This window comes from Larimichthys crocea, chromosome XXI, assembly GCF_000972845.2.
Source record: "Larimichthys crocea isolate SSNF chromosome XXI, L_crocea_2.0, whole genome shotgun sequence".
In the NCBI taxonomy this organism is placed as follows: domain Eukaryota; kingdom Metazoa; phylum Chordata; class Actinopteri; family Sciaenidae; genus Larimichthys; species Larimichthys crocea.
This window is the reverse complement of record NC_040031.1, coordinates 12,732,303-12,757,798: the sequence shown is the minus strand read 5'-3', so window position 1 is coordinate 12,757,798 and position 25,496 is coordinate 12,732,303. Positions and strand designations below refer to the sequence as shown.

The following is a 25,496-nucleotide window of genomic DNA, read 5'->3' as shown; positions in this document are numbered from 1 at the left end:
GCAATACTTACCGTATAATAGTCCTCTTGTGGAAAACTGTGCATATGCATGGTGTGCACGCACATTCTCAGTGGATATTCTACTAAATTCTAGATCATGAGTGGGGAAATGGTGTGTGCATGGTTTTCGTTTACATTCATCTTTTTTAAAGTCCGATCTCAGATGTAATGGATATGGAATGGACATTTTGAAACGGTAAATGTCCTCTGCACATAACTGTTGATGATGTAAGTCCCACACTCCCCTCAAGTAAAGAGGACGTTGATGACTACGCACTGCCTAATATTGCATAATCCTTACTTTGTGACCCTTGTTACTCTACTGTGTTGAGCCGTTTCCCTCCGACTGTTTTAATTTATGCCTAGGCTTTAAATCGCTATTGAACATTACGGAGGCCAAGTGGTGCAAGCAATAACATGAATAATCCATTGGCAGTTCCTGTTAGGCTGAAAATGAGACCTCAATCACCATTATACTCGGGGGGCGGGGGGTTGAAACCAGGCAGTTGCAGCATTAGCCTTTCTACCTAAAAAACTGAATATGCATATCGAAGTTGTAAACTAAGGGTTTGGCGTGAGGGTATTTAATGATGTTTTGGGATTTTTTTCTGCAAATGTGTACTTCATGGTAGAAAGACCTATAGTTTTTTTTGTGCAAGGCTTTTTTGTATCCATAAAAAACCCTAATATGCTTAACCCCTTAAAGACTACTGGAAGTGGGAGTAGAAAAAGTACTACAATCATCACAGAGGTTCTCAGTTACAAATTATAAGCCTTCCTTAGAGCCTTTAGCATATTACCATCTTTATCCAATTAAATCAACCATATCTGAATCTCTGTTTTTGATGTAATACAATCATGGATTGGCTAATATAAACATTTTGTAGCTTCACTGCTGTGCTGGGTTTCTACTGGGTTTCACATTATAAAAATGATCTCTAGATATAACTTGTAGAACTTGTGAGCGAATAATTTCTTGAAATACAAAAAAACTCGCTGCACACTTTGTAATTTCTTTGCAATAAAAAGAAAGAAAGAATTATATCCAAGAGCTTCTTAGAATAGACCCTTTTAAATTCATCAGGCAGATCTACTGCATATTCCAGGCACGTCACGTCAATCTGCCTGTGAAATGAAGAGCCAGAGGCTACTGACCCAGACACATCAGCTCCTTTTTTGGCCATGTAACAACACTTTCTGAAGTCTTCACACTTGCACATTAATTTCCTATTTTCAACTTGCTTGCTGCTGCTGCTGCTGCCGTCTACGACATTGCACATGCTCGGTCTTTGTGGGGAACCAGTATGGTTTATGCAAAGTGGTGATAACGGCTGGACGATAAAGACTGAAAAATAAAATGAAATGTAACTTTTTCCAAATAGAACCAGGATTTCCAGGAATTTCAGTCAAATAATTACAAATGAATTAATTAGCCTCATTACAAAGAAATGTTGTACTTCCTTAATTTAAAAAAAAGTATATTTGCAGCTCAGAATATTGTACATTTCCCTTTGAAGCAACAATTAATTCAAATGCATATCACACACTTTAGGGCTGTGTCACATTTAAAATGCAGTGACATTTTCAATTCAACCTTTTCACGAGCATTCATGCAGTTTAGATCTACTACATACTACATCATAGACAGAATTACAATTTGAATAAAATATTTATTTATCATTCATTTGATATACATTTAAACATCTAAATCACGGATACGAGCGCGTTGTTCCACTGCTCGGTTTCTCAGATCAATAGTGCAAACTTGTGCTAAACCTGTCAGGGAGCAGATGATTTCATGATGCCATCTGGCTCCCTATGATATTGTTCCAGTTATAAAAAAAAAAAAAAGTGCTGATATTAGTAACTGAAATTCATGAAACTCTAATACAATGTGCTTTGAAAAATCCCATACCAGAGTATATGACATGACAACCTTAAGGAAGACATCAAAAGTACTTCCTTTCACATATGTCCAGAAACAATAAATACTGATCAGATTCTAGTTTACAGTATTCTTTGAGCATTTTTAAAAAAAAAATCAGGAAGAGAATTCCTGAATAACTAAACTCAAAGTACCTGAAAACAATGAACATGACATACTGGAGTGACAAAAATACCAGTACAAGGCCTGTATGCAAAATTATATTAAAACAGCTCTAATAAAATACTCTCGATAAGAACAGCGTATTTAAGTACCCCGCTGCTTCTTTTCCCCCCAAAGACCACAGACAATGTACACGTTTAACAAGTAAGTTGTCGCAGGTTCCTTATTAAAAGAACAAATAATCCAACCTGATTGTCTGGAATATAAAAAAGTGTCCCTTTTTTTTAAATCAGCTATGAAGTCTAAAAATCTCTACAGGGCAAAGTGGATTCAGTGCATCTTCCACCACGGTGAGAAAGCATTCGTGACCTGATTGTGTGTTCCCTTGGCAGTCGTGTACAAACATTTGGCGTTCATTTGAAAAATACAAAAGTCGAACCTGTGCCGCAGATTTTCATCCCCCCACATTTCCACATTCTTAATATGCAGTTTGTAAACAGATGATGGTTTCGGCGTTGACCTGAGTCTGTTTGTCATCCAGCTCATTGTCTCCACAGGAGTGTGTTAAATACGAGTCGCTAATTAGACGCTAATCATGGAATGATATCAGTAGTGCTGCGTTGATCATCTTCTCTGTGTGACATCTTGTTGAACAGACACGATGCTCTGTTTTAACTTCTTGGTAAACAGGTGACTGGCTCTTCCGCAGTAAGTATTTGTGGTGGACTGTAGCGACGCTTCCAGCGGGTGAAGCAGTGAGGTCTCCATGTTCTCGCCGAACGGGTACTGCGGTGAAGAGAAAAAAGGATAAGTGCATGTTACATTTCTAATTTCAGATGTGATTAGAGCTTTGTAAATGCACGGGTCTCTTTAATTTCAGATCTTCTTCTGTTGCTGATATTACTCAAGTAAAAAAAAAGAAAGAAGCTTTTTCAAAAAACAAACAAAAAGCTGAAGCGTGTGTTTCTGCACCTGTTGCCGCCCGCAATGGTCATGATGGAGCAATAAGAACCGCGTTCAAATCACACGAATTAAAAATGCCACTTTTATCACTGTCAGTTCAAGGCAATAACATTCTGCATTTGATTCACATCTGTCAATTCGGAGTGTGTTTGGATGACGAATACCTGTTACCACAACCACACAGGAATGGGCTCGGTAAGGCGTGACAGCGTCGGCGAAAGCTTCAGCTGCAACGTTCCAGATATGCTTTATTGTTGTATGTTTTTGTGTCGCCAACTGAACAACAAAGATAAACCTTTGAGCGCTTCAGTTCATATTAGTTTTTGTCACATATTTTATGTAAATACGGCACATACAGTGCGCATTGCAGTCTTTTTTTGCTTTAAGACTGAGGTGCACCGTTCTTTTACTGCTCTAGTAAATAAGACGAAATCACTTTTTTACAGCATCTCATTTGACTCCAGTTTGGCCAAGCATTAGGTTACTCAAAGCGCACTTTCTTTATTATCTTTCATATACTGCAGCAGGCAATAAAGCACCATTAACAGCGTCCTATCGATTTTTATGTGGATGCTGCTGGTGCGCTGTCCACACAACCATCGTGATGTCTCAAACTAGCATCGGCACTAAAGATTTTACAACTCTTCTGTGGGCTTGGCTGGGTAATGGTAGTGCCCTTTATTGCAAGCTCCTCTGCTGGCTGGCTGGCTGGCTGGGAGAGCCTGCCTTTGGGAGTTGGACTGACTAAGGAGCTCTTGGTGGGATGGAAATGAGAGTTTCCTCCAGAATCGCCAGCTCCAGGCTTTAGGATGCTGTCCTCAAAGGACTGAGTGGGAAACAAAGTGGGAGGAAGTGCTGATAAAAGCTTCAACAAAATATAGTTTAGAATAACAAAGGATGAAACAGTCTCCAGTTAGACTGGGCTCTTTATTTCTAATGAGCTAATTGTATTACAAAGACCTGTGTCATACATTCATCTGCTTAACACAGGACACCGTTTATGCTTACTAATGACAAACTGCAGCACTCCTCCACCTCGTAAAAATCAGGTGGAGTCTAGTGTGTGCCGTTTCGGGATGCTGCATGTGTGTTTGTGCTGTCTGAGAGACTGATGGAGGAATAAGGGCCGAGTGGCCCATAATGAAGCCTGCTCGTTTACCTAATGGCTGAGAACATTGCCCGCACTGATAGTGGCCGGGCTGGGCCCTGTGGCGGTAATGGATGGAGACCAGCTAATGAAGCTTCCCTTGCTCTCCCCCCCGATTGCTGCCTGCATGTTGACCGTTGTGCTGAAATCAACACGAGCGGATCGAAGGTGAGCCGGGAGAGAGCTCTCCAGCTGACTTGCTCGCTCACCGATGACGGACTTATAAGCTCTGATTGCGAGAGTAACCCCTGACAGATGTCACGCTTTTTTTTTTTGTTTGTTTGTTTTTATTTTTGAGGCACTGGGAGTACTCCGCAGGGTGTCGTACCAAGTTAAGGATGCTACATTTCTGATAATGTTTAATGAGGGTGGTGAGTTTTCTTACGGTCAACAAATCCAGTGAAAAGTCTAAAACCAAAAATAAATTGCTGCAATTCCTTTGTTGTTTTCTATTGTTGTCCAAAAACAATTAAAAACACATCAGCGAGCAACACGGTTGGACTGACTGACGTGTTTCTTCATTATGATGACCACGGGCACTGTAATTTATTTCAAGTTAGTCCCACAGACACCATCCTGCTAACCATAAATACTAAAACTAGAGCACAGAGTCTGCAGCAGGAAAAAGACAAATACAGTATTTCCTCCAGTTCCACTGATACTTATACGGCCCTGGTGTTCTAGTGAATTAATTACTGGTTTCAAAACCTGTTTTGTTTTTTTTTAAGATTTATGATTTCGGTAGGAGGGAACGGGCTCAGGTTCTGGGCTTCTGCAGACAGTCTGGGGAAGTTAGAAAGTATTCGAGATGGACCAATGCATTGTTGGATTTGGTCATTTCATGGGATTTGTAGAATATAACAAGCCTCATCCCTCATGTATATTTTATATATGTATATGTTCTCTTAACTGTGGCTTCGTTATATTCAGTGACAAACATAGACAGAATCTAAATGGCACGTTTTTTTTAAAAAGATCTACTGTTCTTGGTGCTGGTGGTGTTAACTTAAGTTCAGGCCTCCAAACGTTGGTATTGATATCTTCGCACTCCACAATTAGTAATGTACTCACAGAAATGTTAGATTAAATTCTAAAATTTCACAATCAGCTGTTTCAGTGGTCGAAGCAGGACGGGGTTGATTGGTCCAGTTTGGGAGAGCTAAGACAGGATGACGGAAATGTTTAACAGACTATTGATTAAGCACTGGTGGACGGAAGCATCCGTAAGAGAAAAGCAATGGCCTGGAGTGGCTATTGATAATGTAATGACTTAGTAAATGTTTCTCCAAATAGTCTGGTCTACCAAAACAATGGCCCTCTGAAGAAACAGAGGCACCAGGAAGAAAGCCTATAAAAATGTTCACTCCCCCACTACAATAAACAAAAGTCTTTCGAATATTAATTCACCTTGCATTAAGTTGTTCAGTTGGCTGTGTCTGGAATAGATCTTGGCGAGAAAATGTCTCCATATGGGATTGTGATAAAACTGAAGTCAATAAGGATGATAAACGGTTGACGTTTTTTTCCTGTCCAACAGGCAACAGCAGAAATAAACAAGACAACAGCCAGTCAGTCTGCAGTTTTTGGCTCGCATGTCCAAGTCCAAATCCCTCTCCTACCACAAAGAATAATTTCAGTTAACATAACCGGTGAAGAAAGTGGATGGAAAATAGGAAAGAAATGATAGGAACCTAGAGGCCCGATAGTGACATTTGCCTCTTGGCCTGTGGGGAGGAGTTCGTCCACGGTGTAACAGGGCAGCAGAGCTCACAGACAGAGGAATCAAACAGACTTGCTGCCCCATCTCAAACCACACCCGGTGTGTTTTACAGCCGTACAGAGCTCACTATAGGGAAGTGTTGGAAGTGAACTTGGGTCACCTTTTAAAGCAGAAGAAAGTGTTGACAAAAAGGTAAAACAGCGTTAATTAGATAGACGTGGTGGACACATCTCCAAAAGCGATAAAGTCAAAATATGCTGTCGGTTGATGCCAACCGAGACAGGAACAAAACTTTTCCATCCCAGCTGTCACATCGTTATTATAATATGTTACAAGGCAAGTGAATTGCATCATTTTGTTAAGGCAGAGAATATATTACAACATTGATTTAACAATTTAAACCAGCCCGTCTCTGGAATACTCTTGACAAAGAAAAACTCAGACGTTCAGAGAAGCCATTTCAATTTAAAAGAGACTGTCTCTACCTTTTGGATGGCTTCGTAGACAGCTCGAAACGCTGGCTGCTTGTCATCGTGGTAAACTCCCCTGTTTCCATGGAGAATGAAGACACCTTCTTGTTCAGCCTGTTGACAGTTGCTGCCATAAATGCAGTGGTCTGGACGGTAGTTCCACTGGCAGGGGACCACATACAGGCTTTCTGTAACACAGAAAGAGACATGACCAGTTTGATAAGGATCATAAAAAACTGGATTAACCCTCAAATATTTGTTTGTTTGATAGTAAATGTCCAAAACAACAAACATCTTTAGTGTCAAATGTTTGTGTCATACATGACATAAGATTGACATCTAAAATTATTCCATGCATGTGGTTACACAGACCTGGGTTATGGTGAAATATGATGTTCAGAAGATCCTGGTCACCCCAGGTGATATTGAGTTTATACTTCTGGAGAAGGGGCATCAGGATTTCCTCCCACCGCAGTGCAACTGTTGTCATGTCGTTCTAAACAAAAAAAAGGAAAAACACAGCAATCAAGAGAGCATTCATATAATTTTACATCAGAAAACCATGAACATGCAATTCTGGAAAATGAATCCCTTTGTCAACACTGCACATCAAATCAAAGACACTCTTCTGTCACTCTATTGAACGTGCAATATTTGTAATGGTTTAGAAAGAATTACAAGAGTGACCTCAGCTGGTTGATTTTGGTGGTGCAGCTACAGCTGAGGCCTCGTCAAGTACTAAATTTTAGATGTTGATGTTTAATATGACATCATATTACTACATAAATGAGGATTATGTAAAAATGAATATCAAAAAGTTGTTAAATGACACAACCAACCGACACTGACATGGCCCACTTTAAATGTGTTGTTACATTTGCATCAACACTGAGCCGTGCTTTTCTTCTGTTACCTCATAGACGAGCACTGTTCTACATGTATATCAGTTATCAGTTTATTAAAACTGGCAAGCTGAAATATAAACGTTCAGCACGTAGCAGCGGAAAGTGGTTAACATTCTGAAAAAAATTATACAAGGGGGTGCGTCACCTTAAAAAATTTGTCCCTGAGGCGCGTCATGTTCATGAGCATGACTCCTGAGTTGATGCCCGTTTTGCCATAGTAAGGGTGGCGAGCGAAACGGTTGTACCAGCCGATGCGTGGCTCCTCGTGCTCTGGAGCCATGGCAGCTAATTGGCTCGAATTGAAATGAGAAAGAAGGGCCCAGATGTCTTCCACTGGCTGCAGGAAAAGGATATCTGTGTCCACGTAGAGCAAAGAATCCACCTCCTTCAGGATCAGCTGGAAACGCACAAAAAACAACTTATGAGCACCTTTTTTTTTTTCAAACGTCAATTATTACAAGTTACATGCATGATGGATGACTCTAGACTTACAGGCAGGAAGAGCCTCTGAGAGGCACAAGGTTTGAAGAGCTTCTTCCACTCGTTTGCATTCTCCTTGGGGAAAGTGATGGGGTATATGGTGAAGTTAAATTTGGTCTGAACTGCCCTGGGCCAAGAGACCAGCTTTAAAAAAAAAAGAGAGACACAAACAAAAAAACTATAATTAAAACATTCAACAACTTCAGAGCTCCAAAAATCCCATAATTTATTATTCACCGTTACTAAAAGCAAACAAAAGATAAGACAGAAAAAACACACGTATCATCTCATACACCTGTCGAACGTTGCAACACAAATCTAGTTTGTTATAAAAAATTAGGTTTATACTGTGTTTCAGATGTTTGAAATCATACAATGTGTATGTGAGTTCCTGTTTCTTACATGTTCTGTTTTTACTTCTCTAATATGACTTTGTTGCTAAGGCTGGCAGGGTAAGGTAAAGTTCATAAATAGAGGAAGTCCAGAACAGAACGAGGGTCAATTGGGGATATGTTGACTACTGATTCAGGCAGAAGAAAAACGTTTAGATGCTATATATGCAAATTGTCTGTTAACAACTTGCAGGGGTTAAGACAGCCCATTATTGATTGTATAGGAACCAACTGTTAGAGCCTTTTTCTCTGTAACCCCCTTCTGTGTGTTGCACTGTGAAACGCTCCTTCTTGTACAAGAATAATAAATTCAACTTAAACCTTGATACTTCAAATCCGATCTTCTTTATTGAAGAATCACTCTAAGAAATTCTTATAACATAGTTAGTTTAGTTGTAACAGCAATTGTGTATAGGGCCGGGTATCGGTACTCAATACTTTTCAGGTGTCGACCAAAACAACCCGGTACCAAGTAGTATTGAAACTGTGCCTGTCAGACGATACCCTCAATCACGAGATGCTGGTGACATTTACGCAACCAATTGCTTTTGTTTTCACATGATTAATATCGAATCAAGCTGAAAAAAAGTATCGAATGAAGTACTCAGTTGGTATCAGTATCATTTTAAGGGTACTGGTATCGGTACTGGTATCGAAAATTTTTAAATGATACCCAGCCCTAATTGTGTACGTCCATAAAATGAATACACGGGTACGTGAAAGTGAGAACACTTACGGCTTTTCTGAAGCTGTCATGTAGGTCATCCTCAGCGAAGATGTAAAAGTGCAGAGGTTTTTTGCTGAGGAGAACAGCAGACTTCAGCATGGTGAGAGTCTCCTCTAGCCGGGGGCCACAGGCCACCACAGCCAGGTGACTTCTCTCATCGATATGTTTCTTGGCTGCAGAGTCTGACCTCTCTCTAAGAGCCAAGACAAAAGTAAAAACGCATGAGTAATAATCAACCCCACCTTTAATACTTACAACAGCATGGAAACGCTGACAAGTGGAAGAGAACAAAGTAATGGAGAGATCAGCAGCTGGACTCAGCTGTGTGATACTTGGACCTGTGATTTGGATAATAATAATAATAATAGTAATAATCAGTCATGTTTTATGCTGCGTCCATGTGCTCCTTGTAAACTACTACTTTAAGGGTTTACAAATCCAAAATATAACCACCAATCATATCTCTGTATACATGGCAAAGTATGGCAAGATATCACATCACAATCTGATGATGCCAGCGTAGGTTTAACTCGAGAAAACTGTGACTGCATTACTGTTTGTAGGATTGCCCTGAAATGTTTGATGGTGATGCCAATCTATAGATTGATATAGCATTGCATAATAAGATCCGATAAGATTCAAGAGTAGTCACAGGGGTCGCTGAACGCAGCAGTTGTTGTGCTGAACTGTGGACCTACAGGAAATGGGTGAAAAAGTATGAAGTTGATCGTTAGAGAACATTGTTATCTTTGTTCAGAGATGCACAAAATCAGTCATACCTAATAAGAGATGATCCCAATAAGCAGTTCACTCCACAAACATCAGCAGGCTGTCTCCAATATGGATCCCAGTAAGAAACTGCCAGTGATTTACACCTGACAGAATAAAAACATGATCTTTTGGATCCTCCGGCGTTAAAATAAATCAGTATTATATGTGTTTTTGTGGTGATACTACACAGATCTAACTGCCTCCTAAAGTTAGTATGTTTAACAGGTGGCGGAGCTTTTAATCCAACCAAAAGCTTATAGGGGGGGCACAGAGTTAGCCAATTAGCAGAAACGTTAATGGATAATCAATTAACTAACTTGCTAATACATTTGTACAAGTTAGTATTACACATTTTCAATACATAACAGCGGTTTAAACAATTAAACCCAGTTAAAACGCTCATTATACCGTATTAGTTTATATAATTTATCCAGCTACGTTAGTAACGTCTGTGCTGTAAACGTTAGCTGCAACGTTAGCACGTCAACCGACGTTTCAACTTGTATTATTTAACCAAAACAAATACACTAAATGTATAGAAACTTCAAATGTATCCAGCTACAACTTAAAAAAATAAATTTACAAATGAGCTCAATTGTGGAGTTAAATGAACGCTAGGTGACAGCAGTAGCTTGGCTTGGCTAAAAGCTACCTGTCAAGGCCTTCCAGTCCTGGGCTTTTCCTGATAAGGTGCCCGTCGGTGTCGCGCTGCTCTCTCAGGCTCCAGTCGTCTCTGTCCTCCAAGGTGGAGGCGAGTTGATTGAACACATACAAGAGCGAAAAGAAGGTGAAAAGCACGCAGAGGAGAAATGCGTGAAGATAGCATCGCATTTTGCGTTTTAAAAGTTGTTTTTTTATGCGCTAACTGAGCATTTTTTTGTTAATCTTTAGCTGTACTAGCAGCTAAACTAATCCATCTCATACATCAAGTCAGAAGGTAAAGCCAAAGAGCACAGTCGGTGTTTACAGTTTTCCCCCGCTCCACCCACTTCTGTTTCACACGTTTGATCTACCACCACCTGTCAGCGTTAGTGTGTTTACACTTGACAGCTGCATTTACACATTCATAAACTAACTATTTATATTACAGCGAGATAAGCTACAAACTTGAAACTGGGTGCAGAAGTTAAGTACATAAATCATTCACGTCAGACAGGATGGGCATCAGACATAGCTAGGAAGTGACTTTTAACAGTTTAAACTAAAATCCCAGCTTCTTTGCATGTGGTTGAAATGAGATCTATGCAAATAATGTCCTTCATGAATTAAATCACAGATGTAGTGTCTGTAAGAAAGCAGCACGGTCATGTTGTGTAGCTGTTGTCAACGATTAATCTTGCCAAGTGCATTGGCTGTAAAATTAATATAGCTGAGAAAAAAAGTGCAATATTTTGCCCAAGTAGCAGAGTTATTATATGTTCAGCACACAAGTAAATGTCGTTAGTTATTATTCATCACCGCTTTGGAAAGAAGCATGGTGAATGTCAAGTTAAATACCAAGTCCGGTCCCTTTTCACGTCTTAATTTATCAAAGAATTAGTTTTGCATCTGTTAAAAAAAAAAAAAAAAGCATACATGCAACTCTTCCCGTTTACATTGAAAAATTAAAAAACATCCAAGTATCTACAACTTATTTTATTTAACATTATTTTACAATATAAACCATTCTATAGATTAAATCATGCTCAACTCTACCAAGTGAAGGAGAAGCATAGTTAGAATAATTATTCAATATTTGTACTCAAATGTTAAACAGCAAAACAAATGATAACCGCATCAAATGGCATAAAAATGAGAGCTGGATGAGGCCAGTCACCGACAGTGTTATGATTGACTGATAACGGCAAAAGTGGAAATAATGCTAAAATGATGTTATCGTGAACGTAGGATGCCATTAAGTGCAAATAACGATAACAAAGTTCAAGATTTAAAAACTACAATTCTGAGATGACGTCTTCGTGTTTTCTTCCGTAACGCGTCACTCATTTTGTGCAGCGACGACCGACTGTGTGCGATGCTGACGTAACACTGAGGTCACCACTAACATGTGGCACAGTTCCACTGATATCCGCGATTTAATGCTACAGTTTCTCTTTTCAGTTCATCATGGTAGATATTGCTGCCACAGTTCTTTGATGCAGCATCTGTCCTGACACCATCATGGGAAGGCAGTGAGAAATACAACCCCCTGAATGGAGGTGAATGCTATCATATTGGCATTTATAGTCGTGTTTAAAAAAAAAGAAGAAGAAGAAAAAAAAACGTGCATGTTGAAGTTTAATCTCTGGTTGAGGCTGTTGAGAGTGCAGAAGAACGGGGTTGTGCGAAACTGGAAGTGTAAAGGTTAGTGAGCCTCTCCGTTAACCGGCGAGCCTTCCCCGTGCGGCGAAGAGCATCTGGAGACCCCTCGTTCAGTGTTATCAGAGCTTGAGCCGCTTTGACTGTGTTGGTCTGCTGAGGCGGCACTTGTAGGAGTAGACATGGGTTTGGCTTTCTCCTTAAAGTCTGTGATTATTACAGTCAAGTCTCCAACGGTGACCTCTAGATGCTGGGCACTGCTCCTGTCTATGTTTTTTAACCTGGGCCTGGTGAAGAGACAAACAAAAGAAGAAAAGAACAGATTTGAAAACTGCTTGGAGGACAATAAATAGTTAAGTGGGTGGCAAAGATATGACGAGTTCATTACCTCAACTTTTTATGGCTTTTCTTTTTCAGTGTTGGTTCTTTATCGCTTTTGTCTTTCTCCGATTTTTCTTTCTTCTCCTTTTTGGGGTGTGTGGGTGGTGCAAACTGCTGATTTACTTGCTGTGCAACCAGTTGAGACACAGGCCGTGGTTTTCTGAAAAAGACACACACCAAAAAAAAGAAGTCACTGACCTTTGAGTTACATTTATATCACTGAAACTGCAAGTAGGGCGAGCACGTGGCTTGCACTGCTGAACTAACTATAACTGTAGCCATTCAATATGACAACGAGGGTCAGAGATCAAGATGGTAAAACAGTAGTCACAGTACCAGATATATCTTGCTGTAATTATTACTCTACAGTCTTAGTACAGGCTTTTAAAGTATAACCTGCAGTGGAGGTGTAGTAACACAAAGAGGGACTTTCACCCTAAAAAGTAGAGTAACTTTGATTTTATTCTCCAAAGTTAGTCTTTTTTAGTACCAAATTCCCCATATGGGTTACTGCTCCGCCACCGTAGGAAACACAAGGAAACTTGTAACTTTTTAAGATACCTGATATGATTAACTCAGATTACTTGAAGCTTCAGATTTTCTTTTCACAGCCAGTATGAACAGGATTACAGAAAACAAACAAAACTGCTTTCCTGTGAACTTGGCAGTCCAGGCCTAGCCAAAACAAAGTTTGTTTTCCCCCCCAACAAACGTAAGGTATTAATACTGTAGAATGACCACTATCTGCCTCTTTTTTTTTTCATGCTGTAGAAACCAATGGTAATTTAATTCTGCTGCCTGGGAGTGGAAGTCTCAAATACAAGTTCACCATAAACTGATTTCTGGTACTGGTTGTGCTCTAAAAGTGTAATCTTGTGCAACTCTATTGCAAACTTTATGCCAATCTCAACATATGACATTATTGTACTGAAGAAGTTGCACTTTTTACTTTTCCTCTACGTTACATTATTTCACATTTCCAAACTACTTCCTCTTTGTTTCAGGAGTACTAGTGAACCCTCTGTGACCCTCATTCACCTTCAGGTAACAGTTCAGTGGATGTACTGCAGTCTATGCTAATTCAAGACTTCTCTGTGGCTTTGCACCCTCCCGCCCTGTCCTCAAGTACCCAAACAGCAGTGTAATTCAACAGCTCTGCAGTAAATCCCACCTTCCCGCCTCATGTAGGGGTGTGCTTAAACAGTCTGAGAGGTTCTGATTCAACTACGGTCAATGGAGGCTGTAGATTATGTTGTGTTACACTGAGTGAGGGTTGTTTGTAGTATTTAGTGTGCCTTACCCTCAGTGATATAAATGTGGTGGGGGGGATATTAAACCATCTATATTTAACTGAAATCCCAGCTTCTTTGCATGTGGTTGAAATGAGATGTATGCACATAATGTCCTCCATAAATTAAATCACAGAAGTAGTGTCTGTAAGAAGAAAGCAGCACGGTCATGTTTTGTAGCTGTTGTCAACGATTAATCTTGCAAAGTGCATGGCTGTAAAATTAATACAGCTGAGGAAAAAGTGCAATAGAGTTATTATATGTTCAGCACACAAGTAAATGTTGTAAGTTATTATTCATCACCGCTTTGGAAAGGAACATGGTGAATGTCAAGTTAAATACCAAGCTGCATGCTGTGTGAATTTAACAGCATAAAAGCCAGAAATAAAACAAAAAAAGTGTGAAAATACTGAATTTATTTAGATTTGTTCCCCTAAACAAGTGTGAAAATACTGAATTTATTTAGATTTGTTCCCCTAAACAGTTGTTAGATTTGCTAAATCCTAAAGATAATATTTTGCTTTATAGTATATTTTTATTCTTTGTTGTCACTTGTCACTTTGTGTAATGCTGCTGCTGCACTATAATTTCCCAGCTTGGGATAAATAAAGTATATCTATCTATCTATAAATAATACTGGCCCTGACCATGAACTACAGTCTCCAAAAAGTGATGAATATAGGACTTATTTCAGGGCTATTTGTAATAGATACGTGTCCTTAAGTGAATTTACTTTTTTAAATTGTTATTAATGCATTAAAATAGTTCTGCAGTCTTGCTGTGGTGCAAAACAAACAGCCTCGGTTCATTCTTACCGGGTGGACGTCCCCTTCCTGACATCACACATCAAGCACTTGAACGCCTCAGCGCTGTTCCTGAACGTGCAGACGCTACAGTCCCAGTACCCATCGTCGGAGGATGGCTTAGATTGTCTTTTTGGCCTTGAGACAAAAACAAAACAAAAAAAAAACTTTAAATTATTAGATAAAAACGACCAGAACAGGAAAGAAAGCGACTCTTTAACAACCAAAAGGGAGCTTTCGGTTGAACAGTTGCCCCGCATTAAAGGAGCAGCCAGCCGCCATGAACAGTTCAGTAAAAAAAAAAAATGCTCCATCCATTGACCGAGCTTTCTGTTTATCAAATGTCCCGAGAGCGTCTTCGTTTAAACACACTAGCGACAGGTTTTTACCTTGTGGGGCTCTTCTTGTCTCCCATTTTTAGGAAAACGTGTACTCAGTGGAGTTAAAAAAAAAAAAAGGGTCCAATGTTACAGGTTGAAGGAAAAACGCATTTAGCGCTAGCTGCTGCTGCTGCTGCTGCTGCTGCTCAGCTGTCGTCGGAGGACGGTCACGTGACGCGCGCTCACCCAATCGGCTGTAATGTAATCACAACAGAGACGGAGAGAGACGCGACGCGACGCTTTGTAAAAAAAAAAAAAAAAAAAAAAGTGTTGCAGGATCAGATGAACCTCATTGATCCCACACGGGGGAAACTCAACTGTCACAGCAGCAAGAAGGGGGAGTGAGTGCAGAGATAACACATGCACAGTGTGGGGCTGCCTTCATTATCAGCCCCTGAGACAGTCACCATGTGTAAAAGGAAAGTACTGAAAAGTGGAATGAGACACACATAATGAGAAAGTGATGAAGTTTGATAGTATATATACACCATAGCTTCATCTACCTCGTGTCTTTCAGTACATATTGTATGTCTGTGTTGTGTTTGCAATACTTCAGAAGAGTTCATATTTATAAGACTTCAGTTAAGCTAAGTCTTAAATTAAGTAATCTGGCTTTTACTTGAACTGTATTTATATTTCTTTCTGTTTATATATTTGAATCTGTTACAACATTTTCACTTTTATTTATTTATTTGGTTAGCATTTATTTGTCTATTTCTATATCTTAACCATCATATATCTATCTATCTATCTATCTATCTATCTATCTATCTATCTATCTATCTATCTATCTATCTATCTATCTATCTATCTATCTATCTTATTTACAGCCTTTTTGAATAGTTCAGCACCACGTAGGTGGACAGCGACTCTACGTGGAAAGCAGGGATGGTTACAGACTATCATCAAAGTATGATCTGCTGTCATTTTTTTCAGGAAATAATAATAACTACATCAGTCCATATACCTGTTTGAAGATATTTAAAAGTAAATGCATATAATTGAATTAGCCAGGCATATTTTCTTTCTTTCTTTCTTTCTTTCTTTCTTTCTTTCTTTCTTTCTTTCTTTCTTTCTTTCTTCTGTTCAATCAGTTACTTGTGATACTTCATTTTCAATACGTTTACCTTTAAAATCAAGCATTTATAAATGAAGTGTTTACTACTTTTATTGACGCAAATTCTTCCACACTTGGACAACACAGGGACAGTCGCCACCCAGAGGGGGCAGCAGACGCGTTGTTTCAGGAAGCACCTGCCCAGCGAAGAAGAAGATCCCTCAGGAAACACTTGTGGTGTGTTTTGTGTTTTTTTTTTGCTTTCAACTCGCACATTACGTTGACTTAGTTAACGTGCCTTTAGTCACATGAGAAATATGTAAAAAAAAAACGCACTTTGCTTTGGTCAGGGCGTTCACATCAGTATTTGGTGAGTGTCTCATTTCGCGTGTGTCGTGCGCTAACAGCTCGGGTTGCATCAAACCATTCTAATCCTACGTGATAATAATATCACATAATAAATAACTAATAATAATAATATACAATCCATATAATAATATATAATAAAGCATATCTAACAACAATAGATATAATAGCTAAGCTTACAGACACTTGAATATTATTTATTTTGCTATATGTTGTGTCAGCTCTTTTATCTATGTGTTTAAGTATAGTGTCCAAATTGAGCTTATAACTTCAACTTTATGTATATATATATATATATTATATATCACCTTTCATACAGAACTGTAGCTTCACAGTAAAAACAAAGTTGATAAAAACAAAAACAACAGTCTTAAAGTAAGAGAGCAGGTGCATGAAAAAACTAGAGATTAGAAGAAGAGTAAAAAAGCATAAAAACTCAAACAATGAAACAAATAAAAACAAAATTAAGACCTAAAGGGTAAAAAAAAAGCATATTTAAGAATTAATAGTTGGCCAGAAAAGTAGATAAGACTGTTACAGTAAATGAACACCAGGGCAGTGATCAGGACCTAAAAACTCTAAAAGCCGTGAATGTCAGGCACCTTAGGTAAAAGCCAGGCTAAAAGTAGGGGTGGGAATCTTGGGGACCTCACGATCGATTCGATTACGATTACGATTCGATTAAAAACGATTATTGATGCATTTTTAATTTGTATTGATGCACTTTTTCCACATTTCTTTTTGTCTCACTGATGAGTATTTATCATTGCAGTTCAAAAAACACATGCATTTGCAATAAGAAACAAAGAGTTGAATTATTTCCATTTATTTTTATCTAACCTTTATGGAAAATATCCATTTGAATGGAAATGCATGCACATTTGAACTAAGGAATACAGTTATTGTCTTAAGTTGTGTTTTTAAAAAAATGTCTACAGAGGTGCAGTCCTCACCGCTACACAGTTTTTTTTTTCCTCTCCATAGGTTCGTCGTTCTCTGTGAGAGACATCTTGAGCGTATCCTCCTTCAAACAGTAAGCGGATACAGCCCACATATTTTCTCCTATAAAGTTCAACCTCAGTCCATCTGTCCCTGGAGCCTCTTGCTCTTTCATTGTTATTTCTTTCTTCTCTTCAATAAGAAAAAAAAAAAGGTTTTCCTAGTGATTTCAACTGCAGGCCGCACCCAATCTTGGGATTAATCTGGAAACATTGGGCAGCTTGACCAGTGATCACCTCAGTGGAAATGTGCATGTGCAAAATATTTTATATAAATAAAAACATCTTCTCTGAGTGAATAGCCTGTTTTTCTCCACACACTCACCCCAGAAATGACTTTGACCGATACGGTTTGTGAAGAGAATGTCCATTCTCAAAACCTGCTGCAGAGTTTTTCCAAAGTCTACTGACAGGCCAGTGAGTGATGTATTTTCCTAGTATAGGGGGGGATCATGTCAGGTGTAATGAGTGAAGGAATAAAACTGTCCATCTATTGTATAGCCTAATTGCTTTGCTCAAGTCCAGATGACAGCTTTTTACCTCCCATCCTACTGTCACCTGAGTGGTCTATATGCAGGTCTGGCAACAGAGGCAAGGCCTGTTGAGAATGTGTGGAAATGTCAAAATAGAAGCTGTCCGACTTCCATAAGACATTTCCTCCACTGGGATGTTACACTGACTGCCCAGTTTGTTTTTTTTTGGCTCAGCAAGTAACATGGAAAGCCTGAAGCCGAATCCACTGCGATAAAGACACTGCACCCACGCATGCCTGCCTTATTTCAGTCCTATTCCAGTTCACATCAAAACTTCTCAAAGCTTGCTACCACGTTCTACTGACTTATAGCCGTACGATAAACTCTGACTAACATACAACACTTGTTTTTTGTCTAGTGGCATATGGCGTGGTCGCAACTCTAGAAGAGAATATGAACAAGCGCTTTTCACAATGGATACAAGAAGTAAGAAGGTGTTGTTGTTTTTGAGGCCAAAAGGTTGTTTGATTTCAGCCCAACAGTCTCAGTCTGGCTGACAATTTGTTTAATGCATTACTTCAGTTCTGCAATGCTCTACGAACCAACGCCATTCCCTTTGTTCTGTCAGGACCAGCAATTAGGACCATATTATTTGAGTATGGAGTATCAAACATTCTACCCCCACATCTCTCTTGTGTTATATTGAAACTGTTCATGTTTTGATTCTGAATTTGGGGATACCATCTACCCTGAACTCTTGGACCTTTGAAAAGCACTGTTTTTCTATGTTGAGTTGATCCAAATCTGCTCCAAATCTGCTTAGCCTACAAAATTACAAAAATATGATATTGTGTCATTTTCAGGTGACGGTCCATCGAGTGTCAATATTGTTTGAAAAGAGAAACCCATGTCTCAGTCAGGGATGGAGCTTGACAACAGAGGCTTTAACGATGACAAGTTGTACGGTGGGTCCCCGAGGTTACCAGGATGCAAGAGACCCTCACGGCGAAAGCATTACCACCCAGTGATCGTTTTTTTGACGATACGCCCAAAACTATGGCAGTTTTCGCAGATATTCCTCGCCCCCACGAATGTAAGATAAGCTTGGTATGCTTAGTTTCTCATTTAAATCATAGCAAGTGAAAAAAAAAAAAAAAAAGAATGATGGGATGATGGACAGATTACAGTGTTGAATAGTCTGCTCGTTTATAGCTAATTAGTAGAAACTTGTCCGACAGTTGATGCATGTCATTCATTTAATAGGTTCTTGTTGCCCTTTTGTAGTTTCTGATATATTAACATAAACCTCAAGAAATTTCCAGTCATAGAAAAACACTCATCGGCTACTAGAGGTCAAAATCCACAGGGAACTTTTGAGAATGTGTAATGTGTTTTGTGTTTTCAGGATGGCGTACTCCCAACAGTTATGGCAGAAATGATTTGAGGCTCACTTGTCCCAAGGTAAGTCATTTCTGTTTATTACTATTGTGTGGAATCGTCAGGCGCTTCACTGAATCTTTTCGCATACACAAAACTGGGCCTCTAGGTGGAGGCCGAGTTCAGCCTGGAAAGGTGAAGATTTAAGGCGTGATGGAAGATTTAATGACCCTCATGGTGTGTGGCTTTCTTTGCATGTAACATAATTGGAAAGAAAATGGGTTAACCAAACTTAAAAAATCACTTTAAATTGTTGGGTTTTTTTTTTCAATGATTTACTTCCATCTAGAATAAAGGATATAATTATCAGTTATTACAATCTGTTTGCAAAAAGCTTGGCAGAAAAGTAAAGCTTTGTGAAATGGAAGCATATTTCAGTCATCTGTGACCGCACTGCTCTAAGATAAGCTAAAGGAGTTAACCCTACACAGCACAGCTCTCCCACTGGCCACTTGAGCTGTAAACAGTCTACCGGCCTGGGCTCTCGTTTCCAGGAGTCAAACCAGGCTAGAGGAAAGGGACACAGGCACTAGTTCTACTCACTCAGCCACAAACTTCCCCTGCCCTACACCCCTTACCCCACCCTGAGAGGAAAAACAGCTTGGACCACTCCCTCTTCAGTCAAACCCCACACGCATCTCAGTTATTCTGAGCCGTCCGGTTCCTGTGTCCTTCTGTTCTGCCATTAAATTAAATTGAAGTCTTAAAACCTAAATCTGTAATGGTGCATAGAAAGTTAGGAACAAGTTACTGTAAGCCATGTGTATAAAAAGAACTTCATTTTCTGGACACCATGGCCATGAAAATTCATTGAGCTTATTTGGCACCTGTCATACATCTGCAAATACTTCTGTAGCATACCAAAGTCCCCTCACACTTTTTATTGATGAAGTGTTCGTGGCAAGGGTAACACTGCATTTGAACTTCAGCTCAGATTTGCTTCAGTTTTTTTAGACGCCTAACCAGACCATGGACAATTTTACATTTATCATAATGCTCAGTTTTCTAACAACATGAAACCCTTTTGTTGAGGTTGGACCGAAAGATATGTGCAGTAGACTACTGTATGTATTAGAACAAGTTCACACAAGTTAAATGTGAAGTTGAGGTGAGATTCTTTTTTTGCACCGTCTTCTTTGAGTTACTAACCCTAACAGATGGAGGAAACACTTGAAGGAATCTGTACAAAAAGACTTTACCTTTTAAAGACCCCCACCTGAAAGTTTTCACTTACTACAGAAGCTTCATATTCACTTAAGATAAACAGAAGGAGGACTGTGGATTTTAACCCCCACCCTCATTTACCATTGGAAGCCAAAGGATGGGCCCTCGGCCAGTACTAACAGGAGGAATGATTACCACGACCAAAACTGTTTCGCTGAACATTTGGACACCTGACTGTTGTTTTAAAGACAGGCTTGAAAAAAATTTGAACTGCACTTTTTTATGGCACCCATGTAATAAAATCAGTCCATTTCATGAGAACAGTATAAGTTAAGTGTTGGGGGTCAGGGACAGTTTATGCTGCAAGTTCACTGTCAAGAGGCAGCTTTGCACCTCTCACATCATCCTATAAACAGACAACAAGGCAGAAGTCTGTCCATAGGATTCATTCTTGCACAAGGTCCGCTGCAGCTCTGCTTGCTCTTGTGACGTTTACCCCAGGTTATGAAATGAGTTAACCGTCGCTGCAAGCTCCTTGTAATAAACTGTCAAAAGTTACCGTGCTAAATGCAGCCGCGTCTTTTCTTCTAACTTTTTTAATCCACCCAGTAAACTCATGTTATTTTTTCAGTCAGGCCTTTTGTGCAGTTATAAAGAAGCAAAGGGAATAAAGAAGATCGTAGAGAAATAAGAGTAAAGAGTCTTTATTTATCGTTCTGCTAATGTCTCTGTCTAGTAATTATCTATTTTTCATACAGATCCCTGCTCTCTGCAATAACACATGGCCTTTTTAAATGTGTCACTTTTCTCTGTGAACGTCTGGCTGGTAATTGTTGATTTGCTCCTTGTAAAATTATTTTTTTCCAAAAAAGTACACATCTTTCTTTTTTTTTTTTTTTTCTATATCCTCGAGTCTTTTGATGTTCGTTGTGTACTGCGGATGGCAAATGCAGGCTTTTCTTTGCTACTTCAAACAGACCATGAGTCGTAAAAGTTTGAGGCCTTGTTAGACCTCTCTTTGTTTGAGTGCTGCTCGAGTTCATGCTGAGGTCATGACAACCAGGTGCCTTTGGGTCAACCTCTGGCTAAAGGCTGCCGTTCAACACGAGTTGTAAGTCTGGAAAATTGTAAAAGAGGTGCAATATATAAAAAATTAAGCTTCAGTACTTGTGTTAGGCATAATCACGTGTTAGATAAATGCTCAGACTCATTACATGGGTGAATACACAGGGTTGGTGGCAGGCTTTGTGACTCCAGCTTATATTTAGGCTTAAACATATGAGTCTGCCTCCAATTGAAACAGATAGTACTGAAACAAGCCCAAAATTGGCCGACTGTCAGACAACTGCTGCTTGTGCCAAAGTAGAAGATGCCTCTATTCCACAATTGATCAGTGTGCCAGAGTGCCCCCACCGAGTCTGAATTTTGAGTCTTTGTGGTTTTGTCTGATTTATTCTGTTCCATTACCCATCGGAAGGCACTCGCTGACGAATACCCAACGTTTTTTTTTCTTCTTAAAACAGTAGTGATGAAAAATGATCCATTTTTGAGTTTGCACTTAAGATGTTTTGAGTCACTGAGGAATCATGTTTCATGTTTTGCCTCGAGCTGTACTCGCCAACCAGTTTGCAGAGCCGCGTTGACAGTCGTTGAATTTATCTGTATTTTTGATGTTTTTCAGGAAAAATAGCCGAGGTGGCATCCTATTTCCGCAACGAGGTAGAGGATCAGCCCTCCTTCAAGGTCAGTGCCAGACCAGAAAACCCAATGACTGAAACAAATCCAATTCCCCAAAAATCCAAATTGACCAGAAGCTATTGTATTCACTGAATTGCACACTGAAAATGTGTTGGAAACAAGCAGTCCAAGCAAGATCGCTCGTTAGTAAAGTCTAGAAATGCATCTTTAAAGGCCCAAACTCCGTCAGAAGGCGAATGTGTTCCTGCCTCAAGCTTCATGTGCAAATAACGTGGATAAATGCATTAATAGACAATCGTTGTCTAAACTATCTTCTATTGTGTCACCAATATCTGCACCACTATTTTGCATACTTTTCACAGAGAAGACCCGCAGCGACTACCGGATTTCTCCACCTGTCAAACGGGGGACCGCTTCCTGGAAACAGGGAAGCCCAGCGACCAGTCCGCTCTGGATCAAACACCAGCAACAGGAGCTTTCTCCCCTGACAGGGACAAAGGCTATTGTCCAAAGCCCCCCAGAAAAGCGTAAGTTAAAGAAAAATCTTCAAAGGACCTAAACAGCTCAAGTTTATGAATTTGTTTTTGAGTCTAGACAAACTTTCCCAAGCTTCCTGTCACGTGTGTTAATTTTAGTTAATAGTACAATTAACAAATTCAACCTCAGATTTATAGCAATCTCTTAATCCAGGTTTGTGTTTTTGAATTTCAATTAAGCAAACTAAATGTAAATTTATCTTATAGCACTTTTGAAATAGGCTGAGAAAGGTCAAACCGTCTACAGAGGATACGTATAATTATAATGTTAAAGGTATTAAGCCATTCCAGGTGGAACATCTGTTTTCGGAGGTCTGCGTAATGTGAAGGGTCGGGTGTGCTGGCTGAAACACGTTAGATGTTAATTACACTACCACCACACGCACTTTTCAAGGCTGGGAAAAAGGATTACCCTAGTTTATTGTGGGGTGGTTTGGCTTTGATTCAGTACGTGACCTTTTTCTCCAGTGAGAAAGTAGTTCATGCGCTGGCTTAACGACGTCTTCGGAATCACTTCGGGTCTGTCATTTTACTTCTTTGGTGACTTTAAAGGTTTTTAGAAATTTTAATTAGCAATGCGCAGCTAATAAAATTTATGGAATCACATTTTGCTAAATCTTGTTTGTAAAGTGACTGACGTAAGCGATATTTAGTCTGAGACGAAGCAGTGTGGACAGTATTCTCCAGTACTTTGATTTCTAAGAGCACAACACACATTAATATGTTAAAAGCTTAGCTCCATGTTGTACCACCCTTTGACGACGCATAAAACTGTGAGAAAACCGTGTACCTCCACCCCCGTATGGGATACTACTTAGGCCCAGCACAGAAAATAGGTTTAGTGATGAATTACTGAGCTTGGTCATGTGCACCACAAAAGCTCTAAAATATCTTTTAATTTAAATAATAGTCAAATGATGGAGTGTTTTGGCGGGGGAAAACAGGGCTGCTTCTAAGGGGGCCCACCCCTGCAAGGCTCGGTACAGGGTTCTGGTGAACTAGCATAGAGGAGCAGTTGAAGGCCTGCAGGACCTTTTTTGTGTGACTGAACCCATTTACGGAAACAATTACAATGTCACTCCAGACGTTTAAAACTAGATATAGCGGGGCCCTGATCGAACATGTTGGTAGAGGCCCGAGGCTCGGCAAACTTTTCCTGTGTGTTTAGTGCCACTTAAGTAATCAGGTTACGCGGGTAATCAGAAACACGCTTACATGCAGTGTAATAATTTGCTTATTTAAAGCCTTTGTTACATTCTTAAGATTGCCAGATCTGCATACTCTTTTACACTACAACAACTTTCTTGCAACTATCTTGTAATGGGTCTCCAAGCTGCATCTCATTCATAAGTTATTAATAACACCATTAATATAAGAAAATCCGTCTGGGAAAGTAGTTTAAACAACCATTTTTAGTACAATTAGGGGACTTCCATAGTCCTGTGAGGACTCGAATTAAAATGAGCGGTTTTACTTTTGCTCACTTTATCATCTGGGAGCTTCCTTCAGTAAAAAAACAACCAGGCTCGCCCATATTTGTTTTTTTTTTCGACACATTGGAGCCAGTAGGCGGACAATATTTCAATTTAGGCAATGCTGAACTCGTCGACACTATAGTGTGGGAGTATCCAACCAGGGGAGTTTTTGCCAAAAAAAAAAAAAAACAGATTTATATTTTCAGCTGAGCAAATACCTTTCATAAACTGTTCCATGATAACTTTTTTGGTGGGGGGGGAACAAGTTTAATTGGGGTTTTGATGTTTTACCGTAGAAAGTTACTTGTCCTGTAGAGTATTTAAAAAAATAAAAAAAAAAATACATTTTTTATGGTATATATTTTGCAGTTGTGAGCACAGTGGAGAGTGCTGAGGACCGCTGTGTTAGTCTGAGGAGAGGGGAAATAAAAGTGTATACTTCCTATCCAGATCTGAAACCTGGGATACTTGCAGCTAATGTGGCATGCTTCCAGAAAAAACCAGGAGATTACCCCCAGGGTTTATTTTAATACAGAGCGAAGTTAAAATAAAAACAAATCCTTTGCAGTCGTGCTATTTAGAAAGCCTCTTTCTTTTTTTTTAGTAGTCCCCCCCAGAGTTTCTTTGAAATATAATTAAGCACGGTTAGGAAGATTATCTGCTTGTTGCTTGTGTCCTTTTAATTCCCATCTGCCATCCACAGATAAGCCCACTGTGCCGACGCGCCACACTCCCAGAGCTTGCTGAGGGCTCTCCTCACAGCCTTCAGGGATCTTCAAAGTAAAAACCAGCTCTGAGGCCAATTAAACAAGAAACATGTGAAATCACATTTTGCACCTAACTGTAACAGGCCTGAAAACAAATTGAAATATAACTTTGTGAGTTAATTTAATGTATAAATTCTTGAAATTCATCAACACTACGATTGAGAAGAAATGTTATACTGTACGTATTCACCATATATTTATCATTTGTGTAGCTGGGCCTTTACTTTGGCCCTTTACTTTGATCTTGGACTACAAGGATCTTAATCAGTGAGATGTACTGTCTATGGGCTCCTCATACTTGTTGACATTGGCATGCGTGCACCCAAAACACAAATCGACGGCCGCAAGAGAGCAGAGTTGTCTCTATTGGACATTTGAAATCAGAGTCCCTTCTAAACCTGGTGACCTCAGCTTTGTTATGGACCCTTAAACCTTTGGCTTGCAGGAAAAAACTGCTGCATCTGTAGCAGAGACGGCGGGAGTTGGCGGCTGCCAAGCATGGAGCCAAAGCTGACACCGAGGCCGACTTCCAGGCTCGCCGGTCGGAAGGCCATTAAAAAGCTACGGCTTGGATATCGAAGAAGGTCGTTAAGATTTGCTCCACGAAGTGGACCCAACTTCTGTGTTTTGTCTCTTTGTTGCTTATGTCTAACACCGCTTTTATCCATTGTCTTTCTGAGATCTAAACTTCTTGACTGGTGTCTAATCGCTTCATCAATCGGATTTTTCTGGTTTCCATGACCAACACCCTAT

The 25,496-nt window shown here is 39.6% G+C and overlaps 2 protein-coding genes across 3 annotated transcripts; both read right to left on the bottom strand.

Annotated features, from left to right (window-relative positions):
- Positions 1-1,649: 1,649 nt before the first annotated feature.
- gxylt1a (glucoside xylosyltransferase 1a) lies at positions 1,650-11,134 on the bottom strand. 2 transcript variants are annotated; one of them, XM_019272611.2, is made up of 8 exons: positions 10,274-11,134; positions 9,630-9,725; positions 8,860-9,043; positions 7,744-7,875; positions 7,397-7,648; positions 6,719-6,842; positions 6,362-6,534; positions 1,650-2,832 (listed from the first exon to the last, which is right to left on the bottom strand). In XM_019272611.2, the coding sequence occupies exons 1-8, from the start codon at positions 10,450-10,452 to the stop codon at positions 2,671-2,673; spliced, it is 1,302 nt and encodes a 433-aa protein (XP_019128156.2). In that variant the 5' UTR covers positions 10,453-11,134; the 3' UTR covers positions 1,650-2,670. The 2 variants fall into 2 exon arrangements, with proteins under 2 accessions (XP_019128156.2, XP_019128157.2); XM_019272612.2 differs by lacking the exon at positions 9,630-9,725.
- Positions 11,135-11,241: 107 nt separating this feature from the next.
- LOC104925410 (YY1-associated factor 2) lies at positions 11,242-14,970 on the bottom strand. Its single transcript, XM_010739026.3, has 4 exons — positions 14,782-14,970; positions 14,405-14,530; positions 12,308-12,460; positions 11,242-12,206 (listed from the first exon to the last, which is right to left on the bottom strand). The coding sequence occupies exons 1-4, from the start codon at positions 14,805-14,807 to the stop codon at positions 11,966-11,968; spliced, it is 546 nt and encodes a 181-aa protein (XP_010737328.2). The 5' UTR covers positions 14,808-14,970; the 3' UTR covers positions 11,242-11,965.
- Between the last annotated feature and the right edge of the window lie 10,526 nt (positions 14,971-25,496).

Excerpts from the sequence above, each read along its gene's own strand:
- gxylt1a (XM_019272611.2), bottom strand. The coding sequence starts at position 10,452 with ATGCGATGCTATCTTCACGCATTTCTCCTCTGCGTGCTTTTCACCTTC. Across the intron at positions 9,726-10,273 it reads GGACTGGAAGGCCTTGACAG|GTGTAAATCACTGGCAGTTT; the intron begins GTAGCTTTTAGC and ends TTATTCTGTCAG. Across the intron at positions 6,535-6,718 it reads CATATTTCACCATAACCCAG|AAAGCCTGTATGTGGTCCCC; the intron begins GTCTGTGTAACC and ends TCTGTGTTACAG.
- LOC104925410 (XM_010739026.3), bottom strand. The coding sequence starts at position 14,807 with ATGGGAGACAAGAAGAGCCCCACAAG. Across the intron at positions 14,531-14,781 it reads GACAAGAAGAGCCCCACAAG|GCCAAAAAGACAATCTAAGC; the intron begins GTAAAAACCTGT and ends TTTTGTCTCAAG. Across the intron at positions 12,207-12,307 it reads AAAAGCCATAAAAAGTTGAG|GCCCAGGTTAAAAAACATAG; the intron begins GTAATGAACTCG and ends TCTCTTCACCAG.